The 26,341-nt window shown below is 39.6% G+C and overlaps 1 protein-coding gene across 1 annotated transcript in view; it reads left to right on the top strand.

Annotated features, from left to right (window-relative positions):
- The window catches only part of LOC124172699 (zinc finger protein 436-like), a 45,036-nt gene extending 20,748 nt beyond the window's left edge, over positions 1-24,288 (top strand). Inside the window, exons 3-9 of the mRNA XM_046552160.1 lie at positions 187-252; positions 6,530-6,664; positions 9,933-10,040; positions 14,058-14,132; positions 15,939-16,333; positions 17,275-17,416; positions 21,403-24,288. Of these exons, the coding sequence (XP_046408116.1) occupies positions 187-252; positions 6,530-6,664; positions 9,933-10,040; positions 14,058-14,132; positions 15,939-16,333; positions 17,275-17,416; positions 21,403-21,915 (1,434 nt within the window). The 3' untranslated portion in view covers positions 21,916-24,288. The remainder of the gene's footprint in view (positions 1-186; positions 253-6,529; positions 6,665-9,932; positions 10,041-14,057; positions 14,133-15,938; positions 16,334-17,274; positions 17,417-21,402) is intronic.
- The last annotated feature ends 2,053 nt before the right edge of the window (positions 24,289-26,341 follow it).

Genomic DNA, 26,341 nt, shown 5'->3' with positions numbered 1-26,341 from the left:
GGGTTTCGTTCACACTGTCATCTGCAGAGATGAATCTACCCAGTAGTAACCCCGAAAACCTCCATGCTGAATCAATTTAGTCCTTATGACTGTGGAGACCACGTTAAGCTAATGTTGTGGTGTTGTAGCTATTTAAAATTATTTTTTAGTGATCAATAGTAATTATTATTATTATTTTTATTCCAGCTGGACAATTTTGGAGTGAGGATGGACATGCCTGAGAACCACATTCGTCAAGAGCTCTATCCTGAGGTAAGGAACAGTAGTGCTTGTAGCTTTGTAACTTACGACGGACAAAAGGTCAATTACGGATGTCACTCTCTCAACATTGGAGATGTTTTCCTGAAAAGTGTTGTGCTAAAGCCTGAATCACATTATCATTTTTTCCATCCCGCCTGAGGGACAACTCCATTGTCATGTCCCTTTCTGTTGCTGTAATCATCTCCGGTACTGTCTTTCTACCAAGCAAAAAGCATGGACACTAACAGTGATTGTAATGTCATGCTTTTAATTGAACGGCTGTTGTAATTACATATGTACAAGGACTAACGCAAAAGTTTTTGATAAAAAAGCAGGGACTATTCAGTAGTTTAATTTATAATTCTTCTGTGACATCGTAACTGCTTAATCAGGGCCCCCACTCAACTGTCTACCAATTTTGTCTAACGAGAAATAAAATATTGAAAAATAAAATTATGGAAACAATCTTAAGTTTTTTTAGAGAGCTTTCCCGCTAATTTACATCTTTAGCATAATTATTTTCATTCACTTCTTGTTGTTGTTATTTATCAAAATTGCTATTAATTCAGATAGTAAGAGTTCATCCTTGGAACCGAGTGAGTATCGAGAACCAAGAATCGATGGGGGAGAACCAGACTGGTACCAAGAATAGAAAAAATTTAGGAACCGACTCATCTTTAGTACAGTAGATTCCGGTTAATTGGGACATGTCGGGACTGGTGCACTTTGCCCCAATTAAGGGGCTGCCCCAATTAGGCGAACTATTCTGTATATGGGCATAAACAAATGCTGAAATGATGGAAAGAAGACTAAAGAATGTTTATAATGCAACATAAGTTATTAATCTATTAATTTGATTAATAAATCAGTGGGTTTAGTTAATTTATTTTCATTTTTAAGAATTATAACAATTTAGTTAAAAATATTTTTCACAGCCACGGGCGACGGTGAATGAATGTGTTTTACTAACAAGGAGACTTTGCCTAACCGATGTCAAGAAAGAAGATGAAACCTTTTTTATTTGAAAGTAGACACTTAGATAGGAATACAGTTGAAGGGTTTTGTCCAAATACGCCCGGGTTTGAGAGAAAAAAGCATTTAAAAATTGAAAAATATGGTCACGTTGAATTTAATATTAAAAATTTCATTCATTGTTTAAAAGCGATTTGGCCGAGTGGTAGCGTACCGCACTACTGAAGTGAATGTCCAGGGTTCGAGACTCGGTGAGAGTAAATTTTTTCCAGTCTGCCACCTCCTCCATTTTTGTAATCCGTTCCATCCTCTTCTAATTTGTTCATTTAGGACGTTTTACATTTTTTTATTTGAATGTTGTTTGAGAATAAGCCCTAAACTGACATTTTTGTCGCTAGCTAACCCTTACTTCGAAATATTCTTTCCGTGCCAAGATTCATGAAAGCAGGAGTGGTAAAACTGTGGTGCTGGCTTCGAAGTGAAGGGAACTCATTTCCAAAGCAAAAGATTTTAAACATATTGTCTCCGGAGAGTTTCCCAGGTTACATACGGGAGAAAGATATAAAATCAGGGGGAACGAAACTCGACAAGCTTGAAATGATCGACAGATGGGTATACGATCACTTTGTCGAACCCAGGAACAGCAATGAGCCGCTGATAACTCGGACTTTACAAGAATATGCTATTTATGCGTGATTTCAGCACATATCTCCAGGATTTGAATTCCCTGCTGGTGCTTCATGGGTTGCATCTTTTAAGAAGAGAAACCCAATCGTGCAACGTAAATTAACAAAATACGTATCAGCGGGCGAGCAAGCGTGTGCTGAAGAAATATTGCAATCGGCAATGACGTTTCAGAAGCAAACAAAAAGCCCAATCTCCAAATGTAATGGATTTCGTAATTAATACAGATCAGACCGGGTGTCCGTAGAGGATATAAAGAGAACGCGATCAAGAAAGGGAGAATATTGTTCAGGTTGCTCTTGGGAGCGTGATCAAAGTAATGCTCTCATATACAGCGCAGGAAAGCTGCTTCCTAAAGTTTTTATTGTGCTTATCAGAACCTGGAGGTGATTTTGGTCCGCAAGTGAGCGAAGAAACTGGAGAGTGAATTTTTAAATGTTTCTGTTGTGTATTCTAAATCTGGAAAACTTACGACTGGGTTGTATTTCAAATTAAAAAAAAATGTTCTACGGCCATGTCTTAAAAACAATACATTTTTATTGCTTATTGATTTGTGGGGGACAAAAAAATAGTGCCATTTATGATGAACTATTTATCGACGAGGAAGGAGAACCGATATACAGCGCAAAAACTATACCACCGAAGTGCACATCCGTAAGCCAACCGTGCGATGTTTATTTTTACAGGTAAGTAAAGCAGTTTATTGCACGAAACCAGAACTGCACCTTCCTCCTTCAAGGGAAAAGAGAGATATTCTCACATGAGGATGGAATAAAAATCCATTCAATCGTGCATCATCAGTTGTCCTAACCAGCGTTCAATGATATGCTGAGGTATGCATGATATGCCTCGAAGCTAGTAGAGAATTAAATTGTTTAAAAAAGTTAAGGGGATTATGTTTCCTTGAAGATATAAAGAAACACAATGGCGAATGCTCAGGTAGCAGTTTTATAGAAAGAGCATGGTGCTTTTCAATTACTTGCTTTTCTTGTTTTATTACAATTATCATCCAAATTTCTGTAAAGAGGCGAAGTAATAAATAAATAATGAAAAATTGGAGAAGGCAATGGCAATTGCAGATTATTCAATTTTATATATTAGTGCTTTATATTATGGAGGTATTTCCTCCAATTCATGGTCCTTTGCGCGACAGAGATTTCTCGTGAGCATAAGATCTAATGAAAGCAAGAGAAAACCGAATAATATCGTGCTACGGGAAAAAGCAAAAGAAGTGTAGGAAAATGGGAGTCTGGCGAGGCCATAAAAAAAGAAAAGGGAAGGGACGAGCCGACAAGCCAAACTAAAAACAGTACTATCATATGGACATCGAACTCAACAGGTGCAGGCCATGACCCAATTTTAAGTTGGCCGATGTATATTCCAGGTAATTACAAGTTCACATGTTACGACAATTTCCCCAGCTTGTACAGCTTCTTTAAAATCTCTAGGCACCTAAATACGCGGAAATAAGGACTCTGACATTGAGAGGAGAGGAAGTTTGTGGGAGGAAAGCATATCTCGCACATCGATCGGTTAGGGCAAGAGGAGTAGGGAATAATGGTCGGTAGGGTGCCCAAAAATGGCTTTATGGAGACTTACTATTCCAACGAAAAATATAGATGGTACTTCAACCTCCTATCCAGGTTACTATGTGTTGAAAAAACTTCGTTCTAATCGACTAGCCCTTCAACTATTCAGGTGTTGAGGACAAAATTTCTTTCTTCCTTTACAAAATCCTATTATACACAAAAATTTTAGCCTTTTAACTTTTAACTCAATATCTCCGGTAAATCGAATTCGCTTGAATAGGTTCTCGGCAACAAAATACATGCTGCAAAAGTTATTCAGCAAAATAAATTAAGTTATAAGGGCATTTCCTGACGATTACCAAGGTAAAAAAATAGACTGCAGGAGAGCAACGACAGTCAGAAGGGCAATAGCGACGTTTAGCACTTGGAATACTCCAAATTGATCATACAGGTAGACGAGTGAAAATTGTTGTATATTCTAAATACTACAACAGCAGGAACCTGGGAGACTCTCCGGAGACAATATGTTTAAAATCTTTTGCTTTGGAAATGAGTTCCCTTCACTTCGAAGCCAGCACCACAGTTTTACCACTCCTGCTTTCATGAATCTTGGCACGGAAAGAATATTTCGAAGTAAGGGTTAGCTAGCGACAAAAATGTCAGTTTAGGGCATATTCTCAAACAACATTCAAATAAAAAAATGTAAAACGTCCTAAATGAACAAATTAGAAGAGGATGGAACGGATTACAAAAAATGGAGGAGGTGGCAGACTGGAAAAAATTTACTCTCACCGAGTCTCGAACTCTGGACATTCACTTCAATAGTGCGGTACGCTACCACTCGGCCAAATCGCTTTTAAACAATGAATGAAATTTTTAATATTAAATTCAACGTGACCATATTTTTCAATTTTTAAATGCTTTTTTCTCTCAAATCCGGGCGTATTTGGACAAAACCCTTCAACTGTATTCCTATCTAAGTGTCTACTTTCAAATAAAAAAGGTTTCATCTTCTTTCTTGACATCGGTTTGGCAAAGTCTCCTTGTAAGTCCTATTAAAGAAAAGTTCTATCCTCTTGCGGATAGTAAAACAAAAAGAGCTTTCAAAATAGGGCAAGAATAGGAACGCTTGTGAAAAATAAGAGTAAATCAGAGGAGGAAAATATAAAAAAATAGTATTCTGAAAACAAAAAATTTTAATTTCGTCGCGAGTATGGAGTCTATCTCGCCGACTCATGGCCCAATAAAGCGGCATAGGCTGTCCCAATTAAGCGGAGAATACTCTGGGATATTCCTATCTATTGGGTTCTGTTCTTCAAGATCTGCCCCAATTAAGCGGCTGCCCCAAGTAACCGGTGGACCCATTAAACGGAATCTACTGTATTTGAAAAGATCTCAGTTTTTGATCCCCAAGAAGTTCTGACTACAGACATGAACCCTGGATTAAAGAAAAAAAATTCAGGGCTTGGAATCAGATGTTGGGGTTGGGAGTATCACAGAAATGGTTGCTAATGGCTTCTGGGTGCAGCTGCGTATTGCGCTTTGTCGTGCACGCTTTCGCATCCGTTACAGGGTGCATCATCAGGCGATGAATGAAATTACGGAATTGGTCGTCAATTAATATCCTCGTCCAACCTCCCCCATCCACAGGAGTAGTGGGGGAGGAGGGTGGCACTGACGCCAGCAGGACTATCAGCCCTGTCCTTGAGCGGCGAGCGGACTCTTCTTCTTATCTAGCGAATAACCTTGTTGGTAACATATTCGCCGTTTTCTCTTTTTGGAATATCGTTTTCCATGTCTGGCTGAGTTTTACCTTGTCAACTCTGTTTTTACCTTGTCTGAACTCTGTTGGGGGCATTTCTCAATCTCAATAGCCTCCCGAATTAGTCGTCGATGATAAAATTTCTCTATATTGGGCTGGGTATTAACAATACATAGTACCACAGATAAACTGACATTCACCTTATCATTATGGCCCAATGGTTTTATCCCTGAGTAATGTGCACAAAAAGAGTTGCCTCCAACAAATCAAATCCCACTACTTACCCCCTCTTTAAGAAAATCACAGTAACATCTTTTACTACAAAAAAATTTCTCAAAAATGAGACAGACAAAATTAATTGAAATTTTTACTTTTGATAACAATTACCTGATTGGAACTCTGATCCAAAACATCACCATGGAGAGGCAATTGATATGAAGCTATGTACACTTAATCATTGCTAATGGCTTCTGGGTGCAGCTGCGTATTGCGCTTTGTCGTGCAAGCTTTCGCGACCGTTGCGGGGCGCATCATCAGGCGATGAATGAAATTACGGAATTGGTTGTCAATTAATATGCTCGTCCAACCTCCCCCATCCACCGGAGTGGTAACTTGGATTTTCTACTACTGTACAATTTCAACTTAATTGTTGTGCGTGGCTGTGAAATAGTCCCAGGAAAGTCATCCTATAGTGAACACAATTTAAATTACAACGCCTGAAATGCATCGCTCACTTACCATGACAATTTTTAGGGCCATATCTGTAGTGTTCAGTGGGGTTGACATTTTATATTGACAAATATTAAGTGGAAAGAACTTTTTTGAGGGGCAAACCCTGATTTCCCTTAAAGATGAAGGCGATCACTGATTTTACTATTACTATCACCGCTAACGGCTTTCGGGAGCAGCTGCGTGTTGCACTTTGTCCTGCGAGCGTTCGCATCCATTACAGGGCACATCATCAGGCAATGAATGAAAATTCGGAAAAGGTTGTCAATTAATATACTCGTCCAACCTCCCCCATCCACAGGAGTAGTGTGTGAGGAGGGCGACGCTGACGTCAACATAACTCTCAGCCCTATCCTTGAGCGGCGAGCGGCCTCTTCTTCGTGTCTAGCAAATAACCTTGTTGGTTACATATTTGCCGTTTTCTCTTTCGGAAAATTGTTTTCCAGGTCTGCCTGAGTAAATGGAATCTTCTGTATTAACCAAATAGTTTTGCCTGTATTCTGATTGGATGGTAGTGGGACCAAGAGAAATCACCATGTTAAGAAGGAAAAGGTTCTAAAGAGGAATGTACTAACCAAGTTCTACCATAATTGATTTCTTTCTTTAATTGCAGGTAATCCTGAAGACAATGGATGAGCCAGATGGGATGGAGGAGAACCCAAGCACTTCCTGTGGGTATCCAGTTGTGGATAGTTCGTCAGCATCGTACAATAACAGCACCAAAGATTGTGAGGGACTCGATTCCAACGTAAGTTGAACCTAACAGCAGTTAGCACATCGGAGTAAACACACCGTAATAATCTGATGACACGACAATAGGGTGGTGTCCTATTGCTCTTTTATTGGCTAAATCAAAAGGTAATCAAATCTCCTGGAGTACCTATTTCGCACTTTTAGATTTTTAAATGACGATATCTATTTTTTGCAATTAAATGAAAAGTGAAAATTTTCAAGCACGAGAAAATTCGACAGCTAAGTATGAATGCTGAGAATATCCTGTGTGATGTCATTCTGGTTCCGGCTGTTGCCGTGTGCGGCCACCTTGATGCGAGGCTATGAGCACCGTTACGATGCAGGCTGCCGAGCATGGGGGTAGCGTAGAGTACCCTGCTAGCTGGTAGCACTTGTCTTAAATGAGGATTATTAATACCCTATCAAACGAAGGAAACTATTTGCACTACATATTTTTCCGGCCTTGGTGGCGGCGGGGTTAATTCCTCGCCTGACAAACCAAAGGGTGTGGGTTAAAGTCCTACCTGGGTGGGTCGCCCCTACCCAGGGAATGGTTGTGTGTGATGGTCGTTGTTTCATGTTATTTTCCCCGTTGCAAAAGGCCTTAAATGAGATGTTTTTGGGGGGGTGAAAATAAATAAAAATACAGTAAAACCTCTATGTAGTGAATCTCTTTACATCATAAACCTCTCTACTTCATACCCCTACTACGGTCCCGTCAGATTTACATGTAAATTTAACCCTAATACGGGCAATATTTTTTTCTGACGTAATCGGGCAAGGTGAGTCCAATGGACTCTTTTAACTTATGCTTTTAATTTGAACTATTAAACAGTGAAAAATATTAATTTTCACATCAATTTGTAGATATTGTACACTACAGAATCATTTAACATAAAATTGATTATTTTTTGTCTAACAAAAGTTTTACATTACAGTGGAACTTGGTTAGTATGTTCCTCCTTAGTACGTTTTCCTCCTTAGTACGACGATTTCTCTCGGTCCCGGTACCATCGGAACAAAACACAGGTAAAAGTATTTGGTTAGTACGTTTGAAAAAATTGCGCTTTCCTGGTTAGTACGCTCAACTGCTAGCTGTGACGCAACCCGCAATTCGTTCTCCAGTATCTTCTTAAGGGTCGTAAAGCTCCGAATTCATGATTTAATTTGTTATTACTAGCCATTAAAATTCTTGCATTCATTCCACATATCTTTCTTCTACCGTGATTTATCCAAATGCATCTCTCAATTCTTATGACGTGATAAATAATAAAATATGGCCATTTATCAGGAATGTCTGACTACGCAAAACTGCAGCCAATGAGAAGCCCCAATTTTCCCCACCCCGAGCTCCTCACCTTCTGTTGCCTCTGCAGTGCCACCTGCGCACAAATTTCACGAGAGGGCAATTGTTGCTATTGCACGAGTTATCATGATGAAGAAATGAGTCTTATCCAATTCCCACTTTATCTATAGCAGTACTGCACGACGTCAATGCTACAGAGTACGTGCGTATTTGACTACTGCTGCGGGAGCAGACGATGCTCTGGATCTCCACGCGAAGCTTAGCTTAAAAATACTTGATCTCGGCACGAAAGCAGACGACATAAAACAAATTTTAAAAGTAAATTTCAACTGTATACTGTTAAATCTTCTTGTAAATACCTCGTAATCTAATAATCTTGCGTGTTATTATTCGATATATCGATCGCTATAACAATCGATATGGCTTTATTCCAGAAGCGCAAATGTGTACGGCTGTTGCCGTAATTTAAGTTTAATATAATTTTGTCCAATTTTTATGATGTTTAAAAACAACCCGTTGACATACTCAGGGTTGTTGTTATATTCTCCGAGTATGCTGTGACAAAAAAGAAATGACTTAGCTATACTTGTCCTCTTTCTATAAATACATATAGGATAAATCACGGGAGAAAGACGCCGTTTTCATGTAATTGTCTTCGGGAAATCTATGAAACATTGTGATTTTTCATTCACATGGTATTGTTTTTCAATGTAGCGCCCATTTTCTTTATTTTAAAGGTGAAAAGAGTTCAGGAAGGTGATCCTACGAGAACTACCGATAGTAATTGTAATTATGACGACTTTTCCACAGATTGCAATTACCCCGACTGCTATTTTTTACTTTCCTCGTTAGCACGTTTTCCTGGTTAGTACGTTCATTTTTTGTGGTCCCTTCAGAAACGTACTAAACAGGTTCCACTGTACTTAATTATTTCATACATAGTCAAACAGCGAGTACAGTGGACTCTTATGACTAATTCTTTCTGTTTTCACTACATAAAACACCAAATATTTATCGTTACATGTACATAGTGATAATTTTACATTATTTTGACAATTCAAACCAAATATTTGTAAAAATGCACATTACTTTTTACATTTCGTGCAAACAGACTCACCTTGCCCGGATTTGTGGGAATTCAGGGAAAAAAATTATTTCTAAGTTACTTTAATTCCGAAAGAAGTTTGAATTACTCTAATTTATAGGAAATATACAATTAGAAGAAGTAAAAAAATTACAACATGCTGACATTTCAATAACATAATAAAATTATCAAAAATGTGATGCGATGAGTCCAAGAGACTCACTTTGCCCGTATTAGGGTTAAAGGCAAACCTCTTTGTAGTGAACCTCTATCTTGTAAAACCTCCACTTATCATACCAAGGAGATACCCCTGAAACAGCCTTACTACCTCCGAAAATTGTACCGAGACAACTAGAGACCATTAATGCAGCCACGATTATGTTTATGGATTGACATTTTCAGCGATAAATGTTTCACCCTTATTTTTTTTCTTACACACGTTTATTATGCTTTAATTTTCATGTTAACCATTAGTTATGGCCATTTTGTTCCGTATGAGAGTATACCTAACAGTAAATAAAAAAAAGGTATTCAACTATCCTAATCATTTAAAGTTACTGTTGATTTGTGAGCGATCACATTGTTTCCTCTCAAATCATGGCAAATATCATACAGTAGAGCTCGCTTTCTGTTGTTATTAAATAATAAATATATGTTCACTAATGCATAAATGTTTATTTAAATGCATAAATATAATCGTTTAAAAGAGAGTAGTGCCTTTCATTTCCAAAGGATATGAAAAATGGTGCCCATCACTAAAACCTCTCTATAGTGAACCTCCATACATCAAATTGCCCAAATTTTGGTCCCCTCCCTTACAATGAAAAGAGGTTTTACTGTATTTGTGATTAGCTGTTGCACGAATCCAAATATTTGTTTGTCTTCTATTTCTAGGTGAGCAACTCTGGCATGATGGGAATCCGGAAACGGGTGAGACGGTCTCGGAGAAAGAATGCACTCCAACCAGTGGACAAGTTACCTCCCAGCTTCCTTAGCTCAGAGGTCTGTATTCTCTCATCAATCCCTTTAATTCTCTCTGTAGTTTGCAAAGGTTGTGGAATTTTTTTGAGTATTTTTACCAGGGTTGATAAAAATCACGATTTTTTTCAAAAAAATCATTTTTGTTGATTTTTTTGATTTAAATCAGATTTTAATGATTTAAATCGGATTTTATTGATTTAAATGAGATTTTTATGGTTCTCCATTCATCAAAAATTCAGTTATTTGCAAAACTAACTATTTGGGCAGCATATTGGAGAATGATCGTTTGCAGAAACAATAAGAGGCAACATACTCTAAACTCAATACAACATTTAGTCAATCAGGGGAGAGAACTATGGAAATGCCAATGGTATCAAATTAAAAATTACATCAGCATAATATAAAATTGCCATTGGAAGTATCAAATGTGCAATATTATGCGGTTCTAAAGCATATGAAGTTTAGAAAAATTCTGTAATTGCAACTTTTCATGGTGCCTACGCTTAGAAGTTAAATCAGAAAACAATTTTTTTTCAACGGATACACTAGTATTCTAACCAAAGCCATTTTTTTAAATTTTCATGTTACATGCATTCCTACAGTATCATTTCTATTTAAGAGCCACCATTGTGCTGATAACTGTCGATTCATTGTATTAATTAAGAAATAAAAATCAAAATTATACACTTACAGCTTCCTTTTCTCGACTCTTTAAAAATCAAACATATAAATCACATTATGATTTAAATCACCTGATTTTTTAAAATAAAAATCAAGTGATTTAAATCGTGATTTAAATCAAAGTGATTTAAATTAATCAACCCTGATTATTACATTACTCTTCCGACTATCCAGGCTAGCATGGCTTTGCAGTGCGCAACCGTGCTCCTTGATCACGGACACATGTAGCGCAGCAGTTGCAACCCAGGCAACTTGTGCTAGACACGACTACATGGCGTGGTGCCTGGAAGTGTAGTTTCCGACGTCGAGCAGTGGTTTTAAAGCATTTGTGCAAACCACTTTTCCATATCCATGATACCACAGCCACATATGTGTGGTTTTCGAAACCAGGCCTTACATGGAACATTAATAATACGAGTACAACCATGTTATGGCCGCTAAAAAGATCGCGAACTGGCAAAGAAAGCTCTCAATGAGCACGAATAATAATCGGAAAACACAAATAATCCAAACTTTCAGTGTAATTTCTTGTAATTTTCATAATTTAGGCAAATCAAACTATCAATTACGAGAAAAATCGATGTTTCGATCGTGTTTCAAGGCCGAGTCAGGTGCAGACGCTGTCCACGCATTTATCTACGCACGTGTATTCGCAGAGCAGTTATTGGTCCGTGTGCCATGACGACACATTAACCTGTGATTGGAAGACTGGTAACCGGTAAAGTGATCATTAACCCTGGTGAAAAATCAGACACTTCTTACCTTCCCTGCCACCCTACTACTTCCATTTTTCTGCTCACAACCAGGCCCTGCATTTTCCTAACGATAGGTGACGTCAGAGCACGTTCATTACTGCGCTTGCACTCACGGCATCTGTCGCGTTCATTAAATTTGTAGTCAATGTGCGGCCGATGATTGTTACGTGAGCAATATTTCCACCCAAAATGGCGTATCAACACACCGTGAATTTGACGACATTCAGACCGTGAAAACCGGGAAAAAACAGTGAATTTTATAATGTAGTTAGAGTGGGAACCCTGCTAATTAAAAGCATGGCGTTACAATTGCTGTTGGCGTCCATGCTTTTTGTGTGGCAGAAAGACAGTACCGTAGATGATTACAGCGATGGAAAAGGGACATGCCGAGTGACGGAAAAAGGGATGCATACGAGGAGGTTGTAAATACAGCAGACTCCTGATTATCCGGCTGCGGTTTATCCGTGTTGTGGATTATCCGCGCATGATTTTCACTCACGCTCAATATTTTCTGCGATATTTATAGAAAAAATAAAGACAGACGCAAAATCATTGGAATTACTGTAAGGATGCACCGGGAGTATTATATCCGTTAAAATCCCCACCGTAAAACGGAAGCGATCACGCTGTAGCTGCATTTACGGGAGCACCATGTTCCTGTTATCCAAGCTTCGCAGTGCGCAACCGTGCTCCTTGATCACGGACACATGTCGCGCAGCAGTTGCAACCCAGGCAACTTGTGCGAGACGCAACTAGATGGCGTGGTGCCTGGAAGTGTAGTTTCCGACGTCGAGCAGTGGTTTTGAAGCATTCGTGCAAACCACTTTTCTGTATTTGTGATCACACAGCCACGGATGTGTGGTTTTTGGAAACCAGGCCTTACATGGAGCATTAATAATACAAGTACAACCATGTTATTGCCGCTAAAAAGATCGCGAACTGGCAAAGAAAGCTCTCGATGAATCCAGGCTTGGATGGATGGATCCGCCCTTTATATCGATTGTAACGTAGATTATTTAATCAAAGTAATCAGCGGGCGAAATGTGGCCGCCATGTTTTTTTACGGTGTATAGGGCTGGTTCGGGTACCCTACGTCAAGTAGGGCACATTTAGTTCCAGAAACGGACATATGTAGGGCTTGATGTGGCGTATGTAGGGCGAGATCGGTTTATGTAGGGGCTGATGACGTATCCAGGGTCGGTTGGCCCTACAGCGTTGACTAAGAATACTGTCCTAACTCTTCCATCATGGCTTGTAGAGATACAGTCAAAAAGTAGTCGAGTCTGACCATAGCTTAACCTTCTTCCTGAATTCCAACATATCCAAAGAAGTTGTAATGTGGTAAACCAACAGCCTATCCATGTTTTCCTCCTAGTTTCCATCTTTTAGCTAATATGTTGATGAATGATTTGGAGAAAAAACGTCTTTGCAGGATAGTTAGCACCAAAAGTTACCGATCTCTTTTTAAATAATTAGACTTGCTTACTATGCCATTTATTCATATTCGTGATACATTTGGATTTTACATGGGAAAATTTATCTTTATTTGATAAAAATGGCTTATCATGAACATTATAACAGGCATACCACATATCTAAATGTGATGCAGCAAAACTATTAGGTACTGATACTGTCCGTCCTGAGGAGAGTGCTAGGACACTTTGTAATTACTCCTAGCAAACCGATCGCAATCGGTTGAAAACTTTAATCTATGCACTGGAACCTCAATCTATTATTTTTCATTGGGATGGACAAAAAACTGATTAATGCGGAAATGTTCTTTAAAATATTCATTTAGCTGTTTACAGAAATACAGTAAAACCTCGTTACATCGTAATGGAGGGGAACAAAATTTGGGCAATTTGATGTATGGAGGTTCACTATAGAGAGGTTTTATTGATGGGCACCATTTTTTCATATCCTTTGGAAATGAAAGGCATTATAAACTATTATATTTATGTGTTAAAACAAACATGCATGCATAAGTGAACATATATTTATTATTTAATAATTACAGAAAGCGAGCGCTATTGCTTGATTTTTACCATGATGCGAGAGGAAACAATGTGATCTATCTCAATTCAACAGTCACTTAAAATGATTAAGGATAGTTGGATATCTTTATTCTCATTTACTGTTAGGTAAGCTCTCATATTGAACAAAATGGCCACAACTTATAATTAACGTGAAAATTACTGCATAATAGGGTATATAAGAAAAATAAGTGTGAAACATTTATTGCTGAAAATGTCATTCCATGTACATAATCGCAGCTGCATTAATGGTCTCTAGTTGTCTCGGTACAATTTGCGGAGGTAGTTAGACTGTCTCAGGGGTATCTCCTTGGTGTGATGAGTGGAGGTTTTACGATATAAAGAGGTTCACTACAAAGAGGTTGGCCTATAAATTTACATGTAAATCAGACGGGACCGTAGGGTTGGTGTGATGTATGGAGGTTTATGATGTAAAGAGGTTCACTACATGGAGGTTTTACTGTATTTGAATTTTATGGAAACACTCTTGGTATATTTTTGACTGAGAATACAGGCCTAAATGCTGTTTTGGCGTGTGCTAAAAGCCATCTATGTATTTCTCCTTGCAGATTGACATTAGCCGTGTTCGCGGGGAGCTGAGGCGACAGTTGAAAGCGGAACCAGAGAAACAGACCAAGCAGGAGGTGAGTGTCCTCTAAATTGCTCATGTATTTCAATTCTTATTGATATCATGCATAATTTAAGATGCGTGAAAATCTTTACATATCGATTGATAAACGCTTTCAAGTTCAGAGTCCGTTATTAAGTATTTATTATTAGTTGTCACGGTAACAACAAGCATAGAGATCCTAGTGACCAACCCAGTAATCATACATAGGAAATTTACAATATTACAACAAACAATCCTACCAATGGTTTTTTACCCATATCTCCATTCCTCTCTCCTATCCGCTAGCCTTTTCATGGCGACGTATTTCTTCTCTTTCACATCCTTTATTACTCATTGTCCTATTTGTAACTCATTCGCGGCCTTCCCTTGTCTTTTTTCCCTCCCACCTGTCCTTCTGCGATTGTCTTTATCAACCCATCATGCCTCAAAATTTGGCCGTCTAAGTTGTCCCATATTCTGCTGAAGGTCTTTAGTAGGGACGGCAAAAGAAATTGTTCAAGGAAAGTCAAAACCAGTAAAATTTCACTAGTTTCGTTCCCGGGAGCGAAATGTAGAGACGAAACAAAATGGATTTAAACTCGGGGAGCTGAAATGGGAGTCAAACCATTCGGGTTGAAACAAAAAGTAAAACTCGATGGTTTAGTTTCAACCCACACACAGTACAAGGTACCCCCCACATCGAGTACTAATTATGGTTAGAGATGCGTGAAAATCGCAAATGCGATTAATCCGATGTAAATGCGATAATAAATGTGACATAGATGCGATGACTGGTCTTATATGATATTTTAACGCAAATTTGCCTTTTCGATGGCAAAATTCGTACATTTTGTGGCGAGCGCAATTTAAATGCTCCGCCGACACTCAACCGCATTGAAGCATGTGAGCGACTGGCCAGCTGCTAGGTTGGCTGGCTGACTCTACGTGGCCGCGAACTACAAGTGGGCGCGGGCAAGCTACACCTCCGCCACTATATGTCTTATTCCTTAGTTTATTATTGTTCTACAACATAATTATTTAAAATATTCTGTATTTTGTCATATAACTGTGTTTCACTTCATTTTATCGTCATCTAAATCATTATGAAAATAAATAAATAGACGCTACAAGATGCGATCAACTGCTATTGAAAGTGCGATGAAATAAAAATGAAAGTGCGATTTTCACGTATCTCTATGAATAATTAATGAGCTCAATATATGCCATGCACATGCACTATGGCGCGAAAACATCGTGTGGAAGTGCAAATCCACCTCACCACAACTGAGGCATTTGTGGGTGAAAAACAAGTCAGCATGCGATGAGAAAGTGACAAAATTTGGGGGAAATGTGCGTGAGGAAAATTTGAATTCTGTCAAATAACAAGAAAGCTTATGAAAGGATTTTTAATTAGTTAAAATATTAAAATGTGTATGAAAATATAAATATCATTCCTTTGTTGACGAATGTATCTATAAGAAACTAGAATAATTATTTCGTTTTATGGCAGGCAATTAAAAATGCATTTGGATCCGAAAATATCCGAAGACCGGACTCCTGAAAGCCACGATGAAACACCGAGATCTCCGTGACCGGTCCGCAACGTGTTAAACTGAAATTTCGTTATACGGGAAGTATGTTATACGGGAAATTTCGTTATACCGGACGGAAAATAATTTATAGACGCTATACTGAATATTTCGTTACACTGGCGTTCGTAATAAAGACATTTCACTGTAGTTTTAGAGCATTTTAATCAGGGTTACAATATATTCGATCTGGTTACATTATGAAGCTGTTTGGAAAGTTAAAAGTTGCTTCACGTGACTTATGTTTTCAGGTTGAGGATGGCCCTGATCACCTAATGCCCCCTGACAGTCTCAACTCTACCCTCGAGCCCACAATCTCACTCGAGGACTGGAACGGCAGACTTCGCGGCGAGAACGAGCGTCACGGCACGATGGACATTGGCAGCCTCGTCGACGGAGCCCAAGGTCATGCGGGCAACGTCCTCTCGGCATCGCTCGTGAACGAGATCCTGGGGGAGACGGAGACGAAGCCATTTGTGTGCGAGTTCTGCAACAAGGTGTACGGATCGCGTGGGGAGCTGGTGCGCCACGCAAGAACCCACACCGGGGAGAGGCCATACCTGTGTGACATCTGTGGTATAAGCTTTGCGCGGCGCTATCACCTGGTCCAGCACAAGATGATACACACAGGAGAAAAACCATTTAGGTAATTGGTGATGCTTCCTGTCTTGACCAATAGGGTGGTTCCCTATTTCTTTTTTATTGCCTGAATCGAAAGATTAGTACTCCTGGAGTACGCATTTCACGCTTTTAGATTTTTAAATGACGATAGCTATTTTTCGTGATTAAATGAAAAGTGAAAATTTTCAAGCACGCAAAAACGCGACGGCTAAGTATGAATGCTGGGGAAACCCCGTGCCAAGCCAAGCGCTTCCAGCTAGCATGGTACTCTGCTACCTGCTAGCATCCTGCATCGTATCAGCCCTCAAAGCCTCGCCCCAAGGTCACCACACTTGCGGCAGCGGGGACGAGAACGACGTAACACTGAGTTTTCCCAGCATTCATACTTAGCCGTCGCGTTTTTGCGCTCTTGAAAATTATCACTTTTAATTTAATCGCTAAAAATAGATGTTGTCATTTAAAAATCTAAAAGCGTGAAATACGTACTCCAGGAGTAATAATCTTTCGATATAGGCAATAAAAAATATTAGGAAACCACCCTATTACATAAAAACGTCATCAGTCTCCCGTGATTTGTCCTGTATGTTTTAATAGGACAAGTTCAGCCAGATCATTTCTTCTTTCTCAGAGTTAATTCATTCAAAATGATGATAACCCTGAGTATATCAATTGGTTGTTTTAAAAAATCATAAAAATTGGGCTACATCATCTTTACCATTAATCCCAGCAACAGCCATTCATGTTCGTGCTCGGAATGAACCCGTAATGATGAATATGTAATCTTTTTGTACAGTTAAAATCATGCTGTATGAAAAGTATCTGGTCACGATTTAAATCTTTGCGGTTTTTTCCCGCATGGGCAAAAAGGTGTAACGCTCAAGAAGCATTAGTCATCGATTTTTTGTTTTTCGAGAAATCATGGCAGAGTGAAATTTTTGCTAATGTCGTGCTCTTCTGTTTGTTTAGGTGTGAGGATTGTGACAAGTGCTTCTCGAAGAGCAGTCACTTGAACCGACATCGGAGGACCCACACTGGCGAGAGGCCCTTCTCGTGCCTCGTCTGCGGCAAGAGCTTCTCACTCAACTACAACCTCAACGCTCACATGAAGGTAACGCATGGACTGATGTTTGTGTGAAGTCTTTTTGGAATGTCATCCCAAATGGACGTACTGTATTTATCTGATTACAGTCCCCCCGCCCCTTAACCCTTTCACTGCTGTGAACGTCAGGGTTCCCACTCGACCGTGATGACCTTAAAACCGTGAATAAGCCGTGAATTTCTTCATCCGTGAAAAAACCTGGAAATAGCCGTTATTTTGCTACATTTTAGATGTATGCTATTGAAAAAAACACTTTGGTTAATTAGATGAATTATTATAATTGATTGGGTATTTAATTTTATTTCCCTTTTCAAATCTTTGGGTGGGATGACGTCCGAGAGTCTTTTTGGGCAAGTCGCTGCTGGTCACTGGTTACCAAAACAAGGTATTCTGCAACACACCAAGGTTATACGGTGAATGATGCGGCACTCAAGAGTGTTAAGCTAGTACTGTTTGCGTTTGACTGCCATTGAAAGCAGACCCTTTTTACAGGGTTCCCACTCAACCGTGAAAACCTTAAAACCGTGAATTTCGTCTACCGTGAAAAAACCTAGAAATAGCCGTGAATTTCACCATAAAACCTTAGAAATCTCTCAAACTTGATTGTAGAACTACGATAGACAGATTAAAAGAAAAATCGATGTTTCGATAATGTTTCAAGGCTGAGTCACGTGCAGATACTGCCCATGCATTTACCTGAACACGTGTATTCGAAAGCGCAACTATTAATTGGTCCGTGTGTCATGACAGCACATTGACCTTAAGCCTGCGATTGGAAGACATTAACCCTGGCAAAAAATCAGGCTCTTCTTCACTTTCCTGCCACCCTGCTCTCTCCATTTTCCCACTCACACCCTTTAGCAGGACCTGAATTTTGCCAACTACAGGTGACGTTATGAGAGATAGATTCACTTTCATTGCTGTGTATGCAATCACAGTGTCTGTTGCGTTTGTTACATTTTTAGTTAACGTGCGGGCGATGATTGCTACGTGATCAATATTTCTGCCCAAAATGCCTTATCTACAATACGTGAATTTTATGACATTTAGACGGTGAAAACCTGGAAAAAACAGTGAATTTTATAATGTAGTTAGAGCGGGAACCCTGTTTATTCATAATTTTAAATTTACACATCATGTTCAGAATGGCTTGCCGTTTGTTAATTTTCCTTAATAAAAATATGTTTGGTAACTGCATTCAATGATTGTTTGCTTGGCTATTACGAAACATGAGACTCAAAAGAAACCACATTTTAAGTTATTGTAGTACCGCGCTGTTGCACAGACTATTGACACCTTTTTTCTTTGTGTGGGGCCTTCTAAATAGGGGTGCGTCTTATATAGTTGAGCAACATCTTTTCATCAATAGGTCATTGACTTGCCACATCATCGTTCTAGTGCCATTTACATTCCAGTTTTACATTCCAGTCCATCATAATGTCCCTGTAGATGTAAGTACAGTAAAGTGAATTTTATACAGTGCAACCTCGATAAAACGACACCCCACGGTGCTCCAATAAACACTCGTTATAGCGAATTGTCGCTTTACCGGAGGTGGTGCAAATAATAGCCAATATGTATACCTGTTGCGAACAGTTATACAGGAACAGGAGTGGTGCGGCGACAGATGAATTTCTATCTGATAAACGTAAGCATAAATCCAGACGAAAGGTGATGTTTATTTGCATCACTAAATTTCCTTAGTCAAACAACGACTAATTGTTTGGTGTTTTCTTGGCCATGGTGTCTGCCATCAAATGCTTTCTAATCACGCAACTCATGGCCGTGCGGGTATGCTGACGACTGCTTTCTGCCGCCCGAGGTACAAAAGAAGATCAAGCATTCGCGAATGCTAATGCCACAATATTTTCACCAAAACTAACAACTTATTTATCGAACGACAGTTTACCACATAAACTTGAGACTGAGCACTCCATTAACTTCATTTCTAACAGATCACTAGCAATTACAGAGATTAAGGAGTCTTGATGTAAGCTTTTCCGGTGGTGAAACCCTCGCTAAGGCGAGAGCCAACACCAAAAGGGCCTCGTAAAAATGAATTTTTTAACATGCTTATTATAGGGTCAAATGACGGTGCATAGGGTATCTCTCGTTATAGCGGGGGTCTCGCTATAGCCCGTACTCGCTTTAACGAGGTTCCACTGTATACATCTACTTCACCAAGGTGCTTTTTCATTAGGGTGGTTTCCTATTATTTTTCTATTGCCTAAATCTAAAGATTATCACTCCTCGAGTACCTATTTCACAATTTTATATTTTTAAATGACGATACAGTGAGTCCTCGTTCTACGTCACCCCGTTTAACGTCATTTCGCGATAAACGTCACGAAAATTTTGAGACCGTCATTCGTTTATCGCACCTTCGCTTCGCGATAACGTCAAGTCTTTTAAATTTCGCGCGAGAAGAAAACGCGAAGCGGCGGACGTTGCAGGTTATTCGTTTTGTGGGCGGAAATACAGTCAGTCTAAACGAAGTGTAAAACGGTGTGTTTATTGTTAATTGCGATTATGGTTTAAGCAAATTTTCTGCAAAATGAATTCTTAAGTAAGCAAGGTTTTACTTGACATAATGGTTTTCAGGAACCTAAAAAGTGATTTCAAGGCATTTTTCCGTGTAGAACTCGGAGCTTTTGTCACTTTTTTTCGCCGTGTTCACAATAATTTTGGTTCCTGTAACTGCGACGATGTATAAGCAATGATGATGCCCAGGCGACGCTCGCCCGGGCGACCACCATAGCGAAGCCGAAAAGCAAATGTGGGAAGCTACAAAAATGGAGAAGGATTTACGTCAGTGCTGCTATTGTCGTCGATGAAGACAGGAACTCGTATTTATGCCATAGCTTGGCATTCCCACCGTAAAAAATGCCCCACACATGATACGCTTACATTTTTTTCACGTAGGAATTGTGAGGTCTAGGAGCCGATATTCACTTTATACATTGTTTCTTATGGGATACAGTGAGTCCTCGTTTAACGTCACCTACCGTTCCTGAAAAATGTGACGATAAACGAAATGACGTTAATCGAAGCATAATATCCCATAAAAACAATGTAAAAATTGAATATCGGTTACTAGACCTCACAATTCCAATGCGAAAAAATTTTGGCGTATCATATCTGGGGCATATTTTACGATGGGAATGCCAAACTTTGGCATAAATATGAGTTCCTGTCTTCATCGACGACAATAGCAGCAGTGACGTAAATCCTTCTCCATTTTTGAATCTTCCCGTATTTGCTTTTCGGCTTCGCTGTAGTGCGGTCCAATGAATGCTACCAGACGCTACAGACCGGGGATCCGGTGCTCCGGTCCATAGGCCCTACCCTCGCTACGAGAATTTCTTTTCAGACCGGTAAGAGCGAAATCAAAATGGCGGAAATGAGCGAGGGCGGGCAAACTGGGATTATGAAATCGAAGAGATGGTTTTAATTGCGAATTGAGGCGGGCGGGCGTCGCTTGGGCATCATCATCGCTGAAACATCGTCGCAGTAACAGGAACCAAAATTATTGTGAACATTGTTCTCTTGGACATTGTCGTGGAAATGTCTCTGATGCTAAAATTTGCCAAAACCGTAATCGCAATTAACAATATACACACCGTTTTACACTTTGAATAGACTGACCGTATTACCGCCCACGAAACAAACAACCTGTAACGCCTGCCACTTCGCCTTTTTTCTCGCGCGAAATTTAAAATACGTGACGTTATCGCGAAGCGAAGGGGCGATAAACGAATCACGGTCGTAAAATTTTCGTGACGTTATCGCGAAATGACGTTAAACGGGGTGACGTAGAACGAGGACTCACTGTATTATGTTTCGATTAACGTCATTTTGTTTACCGTCACATTTTTCAGGAACGGTAAGTGACGTTAAACGAGGACTCACTGTAGTTAGAGTGGGAACCCTGCTTGTGAATTTTAGCGAAAGTGGAAAAGAGTGGATTTCATTACGAACGTCTTCTTCTTCTGTAGGTGCATCAGCAGGAGTGTGACGGGCAGGAGCTCCCTTGTCCACACTGCGACAAGACGTTCACCTACAAGCACAACTTGGTTCAGCACCTCAAGCGCCACGAGCCCCAGCCCGTGCGTCAAGACGCTGCTTCGCAGGGGGGGCAACGCCAGGCCAGCCACCCCTGCTCCGACTGCAACCTCGCGTTCGTCTCGAAGGGGGATCTCGCTCGACACACCTCCGCCAAACATTCGATCGAGCGACCCTACTGCTGCATAGAATGCCTCGCCTGTTTTGCGGACGAGCTGGAACTCGCGAGACACTCGGCGAGGCACCACAACGCAACGAGCGACTCCTCCAAACGGCAGGGAGCCGCGGGGAGTAATAGGTTTGCCTGTGAAGACTGTGATAAGAGCTTTAACCGCAAGAGTCGACTGCAGAGGCACGTTGCGTCGGTCCACGCTGGCCGACGCATGGTGGGGGGAAGCACTGCCCTGCCAATGTTGGCCGCGGCACTGACGTCCGTCTCAACATAGCCGAGCACGAGTCATCTTAGCCTTCGAAATTGCGTAGAATACCACTGGTCGATGTTCATCAGCTTATGGCCTATTAGCTTGCCTGAACACGGGTCGAACAATTTAGCCTTAAACCGAATTAAACATGTTGTTAGATGTCGGGGTTTTGTGTTGATGCCGTTACAATATTGGCAGCAGTTATTTGTCAAATCAACCTGCTACAATACCTTCAACATTGGTTGTTGTTATGCCAATGGTTAAGCCTTCAGAGCTGTTCACTTGTTGGTGTGGTATTGATGCCGTTACAATTTTGGCAGCAGTTAATTGTCAAACTAACCCGCGTCAATGCCTGCTACATTGGTTGTTGTTAAGCCAATGTTTAAGCCTTCAGACCTGTTAGCTTGTTGGTAAATTCCTGCAGATTTTGGGTTTAGCTTTGACATATGTCTCAATGTATCTAGGTCAAAGTCAGCCTACAGTCGGCTCATCCTTCGACATTGCCTAGAATACTGGTTTATCAGCCAATGGCGAATTACTTTGCCCTAACGCATGTCAGTCGTAGTGAACAATTTGGCCTTTAAACTTGGTCTTATGCAGGTAGATCCTTCGGCATTTTGGGTTTGGCATTGGCGCCCGTTTCCATATTGGTAGCCGTGAGTTGTCTTGTTATCTTAGCCTCCTTGGTGCATAGAATACTGGTCCATGTTTATCAACCATTCGCCTTATTCCTTTGTAGGTGCACTGTTGAGTCTTCGGGACTGCCTATTAAGACTTATCTTGTGCCAATAATCCATTTGCCTACCCTTAACTTTAGGTTTAGTGATGACTTAAACATTTAATTACATGCATTGTCATTGCATGTGTATTTGCCAATTTGTCATCACTATAATGGTATTTGTATATCCAAACCACGTTGACCAAACGGATCAACCTGTGATTAATCCAATTTTTTGATCATCTTGTGTTTAAATTGACACTACGACCATGTCTTCTGCGTTTGGCAGCATTGACCAGGTGTTCCATGTTATTAGCAGGGGGTGAAACTTTAAGGAATGTTATTGTTATGTAATTGACTAGGGAGGCACGTTGATTTTCAAGCCCAGGTGACACTTTCCAATTTATCGGCCGTAATAGTGTTCGAATGTCCCGCTGGAGAACACGCCATTGTATTAAGATAATTTTACGTTGTATAAGAGTTGGCGTGATTGGTACGCTCCCATCAATAGGGAAGCAAACTCTTTCGTCCACATTTGTGAAATTTCAAGCGAAATCTCCGAACAAAAACCATTGTGTTGAAGCCAAACTGTATGTTTTGCAAAGAGCTGCTTGTTTTGCCCACTAGAGGAGTCAACAAAACTAACTTCTGTTTGGAGATTGGCCGTGAGATAATAGAACCTGTCCTGAATTCCAAATTGGACAAGAAATTGTGTCCAATATAAAAAGAATATTGGACTAGAAATTTATTGTGTGTCAGTTGGACCGCAATCGAATATCAAATGGATTGGCCTATAAATTGGGAAGTATCATACGGGCTTTAGGGCCGTGAGTTGCCGTAAATGCGGCGACGTTGTTATGAACAGAAATGTCTCGTCCGTTGACCATTTTAATCAACGTCGTTCGGCGTCATTTTCCTATTGAAATGGTTATCTAAAATTGTGGACCAATTACTTGGGGTTTGTTTTCATTAATGCATATACATATATATATATATTTAAAAATACATGCAAATATTTTCCTTTAAAATTGACTCAACAAAACCCATCGTGGGAGTGGGTGTTGAGCAAGACTGGAAGTGTTGTTTATAATGTGAGAAAGCTCTATACGAAAGACTTTATAGCAGTAAAAAGTAAAATCTTGACTCTTTTTTCGAGTACTTTACAAAGATTTATATATATACACCCTTACTGAAATACAGACTATATATGTTGTTTACATCTTTACGAAGAGATCCAGAATTTTAAAATGGTTATTTTATAAGATGAAATATTCTAAGATGCTAAAGCTGTTATTGTTTCTTAAGTTTCATTTATTTGATAGAGAATGAAAATTGTTTATGCCTTTTTAAGTGGGTAAAAATATCTTTGTGAGAATCTATATACATATGTGTATGATGGATGCCAGATTTATTGACTGTTTTGGTTTGTGACTAAGTCGTATACTGGTTATTAGAATTTTATATATATTGGTACGAAAAAAAAATTTTGCTACGCAGCGTTTGTGCAATGGGGTTTTTATTGTAGTTGTGTCCAAAATATTATCTATCTCCGTCAAGTAGATGTTTGGGTCAGAGGCATGGTATTGCGCAACATTGTGTTTGGAAAAATGTGTGCAGTAAACTCTCGTTATTGCGAAGTTCACGGGACCAAAAACCTGTAGGTTAGTAACTACGTACTTTTTTAAGAGCGTCCCTTTCAGGAATCGTCAAAAAAGAAACATGACTTGCAAAAATTCCTCGTCTTTTCAATCTCTCCCGTACTTAAAATCGCAAATAAATATCTTTTATGTCATTTATGAAGAAAATTAAGGATAAAATAATTTATTTAGAATAAAATCCTTTATGGTCGTGATAAATTAGAGTGGCATACATAACAGACTCAGGGTATGGCAGGATTTTAATACAGTGAGTCCTTGTTTAACGTCACTTACGGTTCCTGAAAAATGTGACGATAAACGAAATGACGTTAATCGAAACATAATATCCCATAAGAAACAATGTTAAAAGTGAATATCGGCTCCTAGACCTCACAATTCCTACGCGAGAAAAATTTAGCGTATCATATCTGGGGCATATTTACGATGGGAATGCCAAGCTATGGCATAAATACGAGTTCCTGTCTTCATCGACGACAATAGCAGCACTGACGTAAATCCGTCTCCATTTTTGTATCCTCCCGCATTTGCTTTTCGGCTTCGCTATGGTGGTCGCCCGGGCGAGCGTCGCCTGGGCATCATCATCGCTGAAACATCGTCGCAGTTTCAGGAACCAAAGTTATTGTGAACACGGCAAAAAAAGTGACGACAAAAACTCCGAGTTCTACACGGAAAAATTCCTTGAAATCACTTTTTAGGTTCCTGAAAACCATTATGTCAAGTAAAGCCTTGCGCACCTACCTTAGAATTCATTTTTCAGAAATTTTGCTAAAACCGTAATCGAAATTAACAATAAACACACCGTTTTACACTTCGTTTAGACCGCCCACAAAACGAACAACCTGCAACGCCGGCCGCTTCGCATTATTTTCTTGCGCGAAATTTAAAAGCCCTGACGTTATCGCGAAGCAAAGGTGCGATAAACGAATGACGGTCTCAAAATTTTGGTGACGTTATCGCGAAATGACGTTAAACGGGGTGACGTAGAACGAGGACTCACTGTATTGCTGGACAGGGTGCTTGCGGGCCTGCTTGAGCAATGACCTACCTGCCTTATAGGTCACTCAAACTTGACCTTGGCCTAACAAAAAAATGCCCTATTTCTCTCAGTCTTGCATCCAGCCAGATTCTATTTCCATTCTTCTTATGTCTTTTTCAATCTGATCTTTGCGGCATAAACATGACCGTTCTAGAGGCCTCACATGTAAATGTCGCTGTCGGCCCTCATTGTAAATGGGACCATATAAGTACGTCATAAAATTTTGTTTTCGAAAGCCGCCAGTTTTTTTCAGGCTGCTTTGAAAATACCCACTCTTCTGAGCCGTACTAGACAACTGGTTGTATTATGTTTCGTAAACCCATATTTTGGTCTTTTTTAATAATATTTTGTTTTTTTTAAAGCCCTGTAACATCAGTTGGCATTTAATATTCTAGAATTTATTTCAGTTTCCTCTTGCTTTGCTCACTTTGGTGAATATTTACCCTTGAATAGTTAAATTTGGTTACTCTTGCAATGAATCTGATACAGTGAAATGCCTTTGTAGCGATATTCTACGAATCGCCGAAATACGTTCGTTAAAATGAAACTTCGTTGTACGGGAAATAGGTACGTTATACGAGAAATTTCGTTATAAGTGACGGAAAATAATTTCGTTATACTGAATACTTTGTTGCACTGGCGTTCGTTTTAAAGACATTTCATTGAATTTATGTATTGGGTCAGGAACAAATGAAACTTCTTAAGAGAGAATTTCGATTGAGGCATGACACATCCTAGATTTTTTAAGAGCATTATTGCGGACTCTAGAGTAACTTAACTGGAGGAGGACCTCAAAATATATTCAGCATTAATATGGAACAGCGCTAATAGGAACAGCGTTAATCAGTAAATGGGTGTGCATACCTGCTACAATGATGGTAGTCCTGTGTGATAATTTCTTGTTTGAACCTTTTTTTCATGCATCTTAAAGGATTATATTTTTGGGAAAAAGGTGAGTTTGAGACAATGCAATGGAAAAGTCCATGCATTCAAATGCGCAATATAATGCCTCGTTTAAGGCCCAATCTCTTGCGGAGC

This window comes from Ischnura elegans, assembly GCF_921293095.1.
Source record: "Ischnura elegans chromosome 13 unlocalized genomic scaffold, ioIscEleg1.1 SUPER_13_unloc_2, whole genome shotgun sequence".
NCBI classification, from domain to species: domain Eukaryota; kingdom Metazoa; phylum Arthropoda; class Insecta; order Odonata; family Coenagrionidae; genus Ischnura; species Ischnura elegans.
The sequence above is the reverse complement of the archived record's forward strand: the minus strand, read 5'-3'. Positions and strand labels throughout refer to the sequence as shown.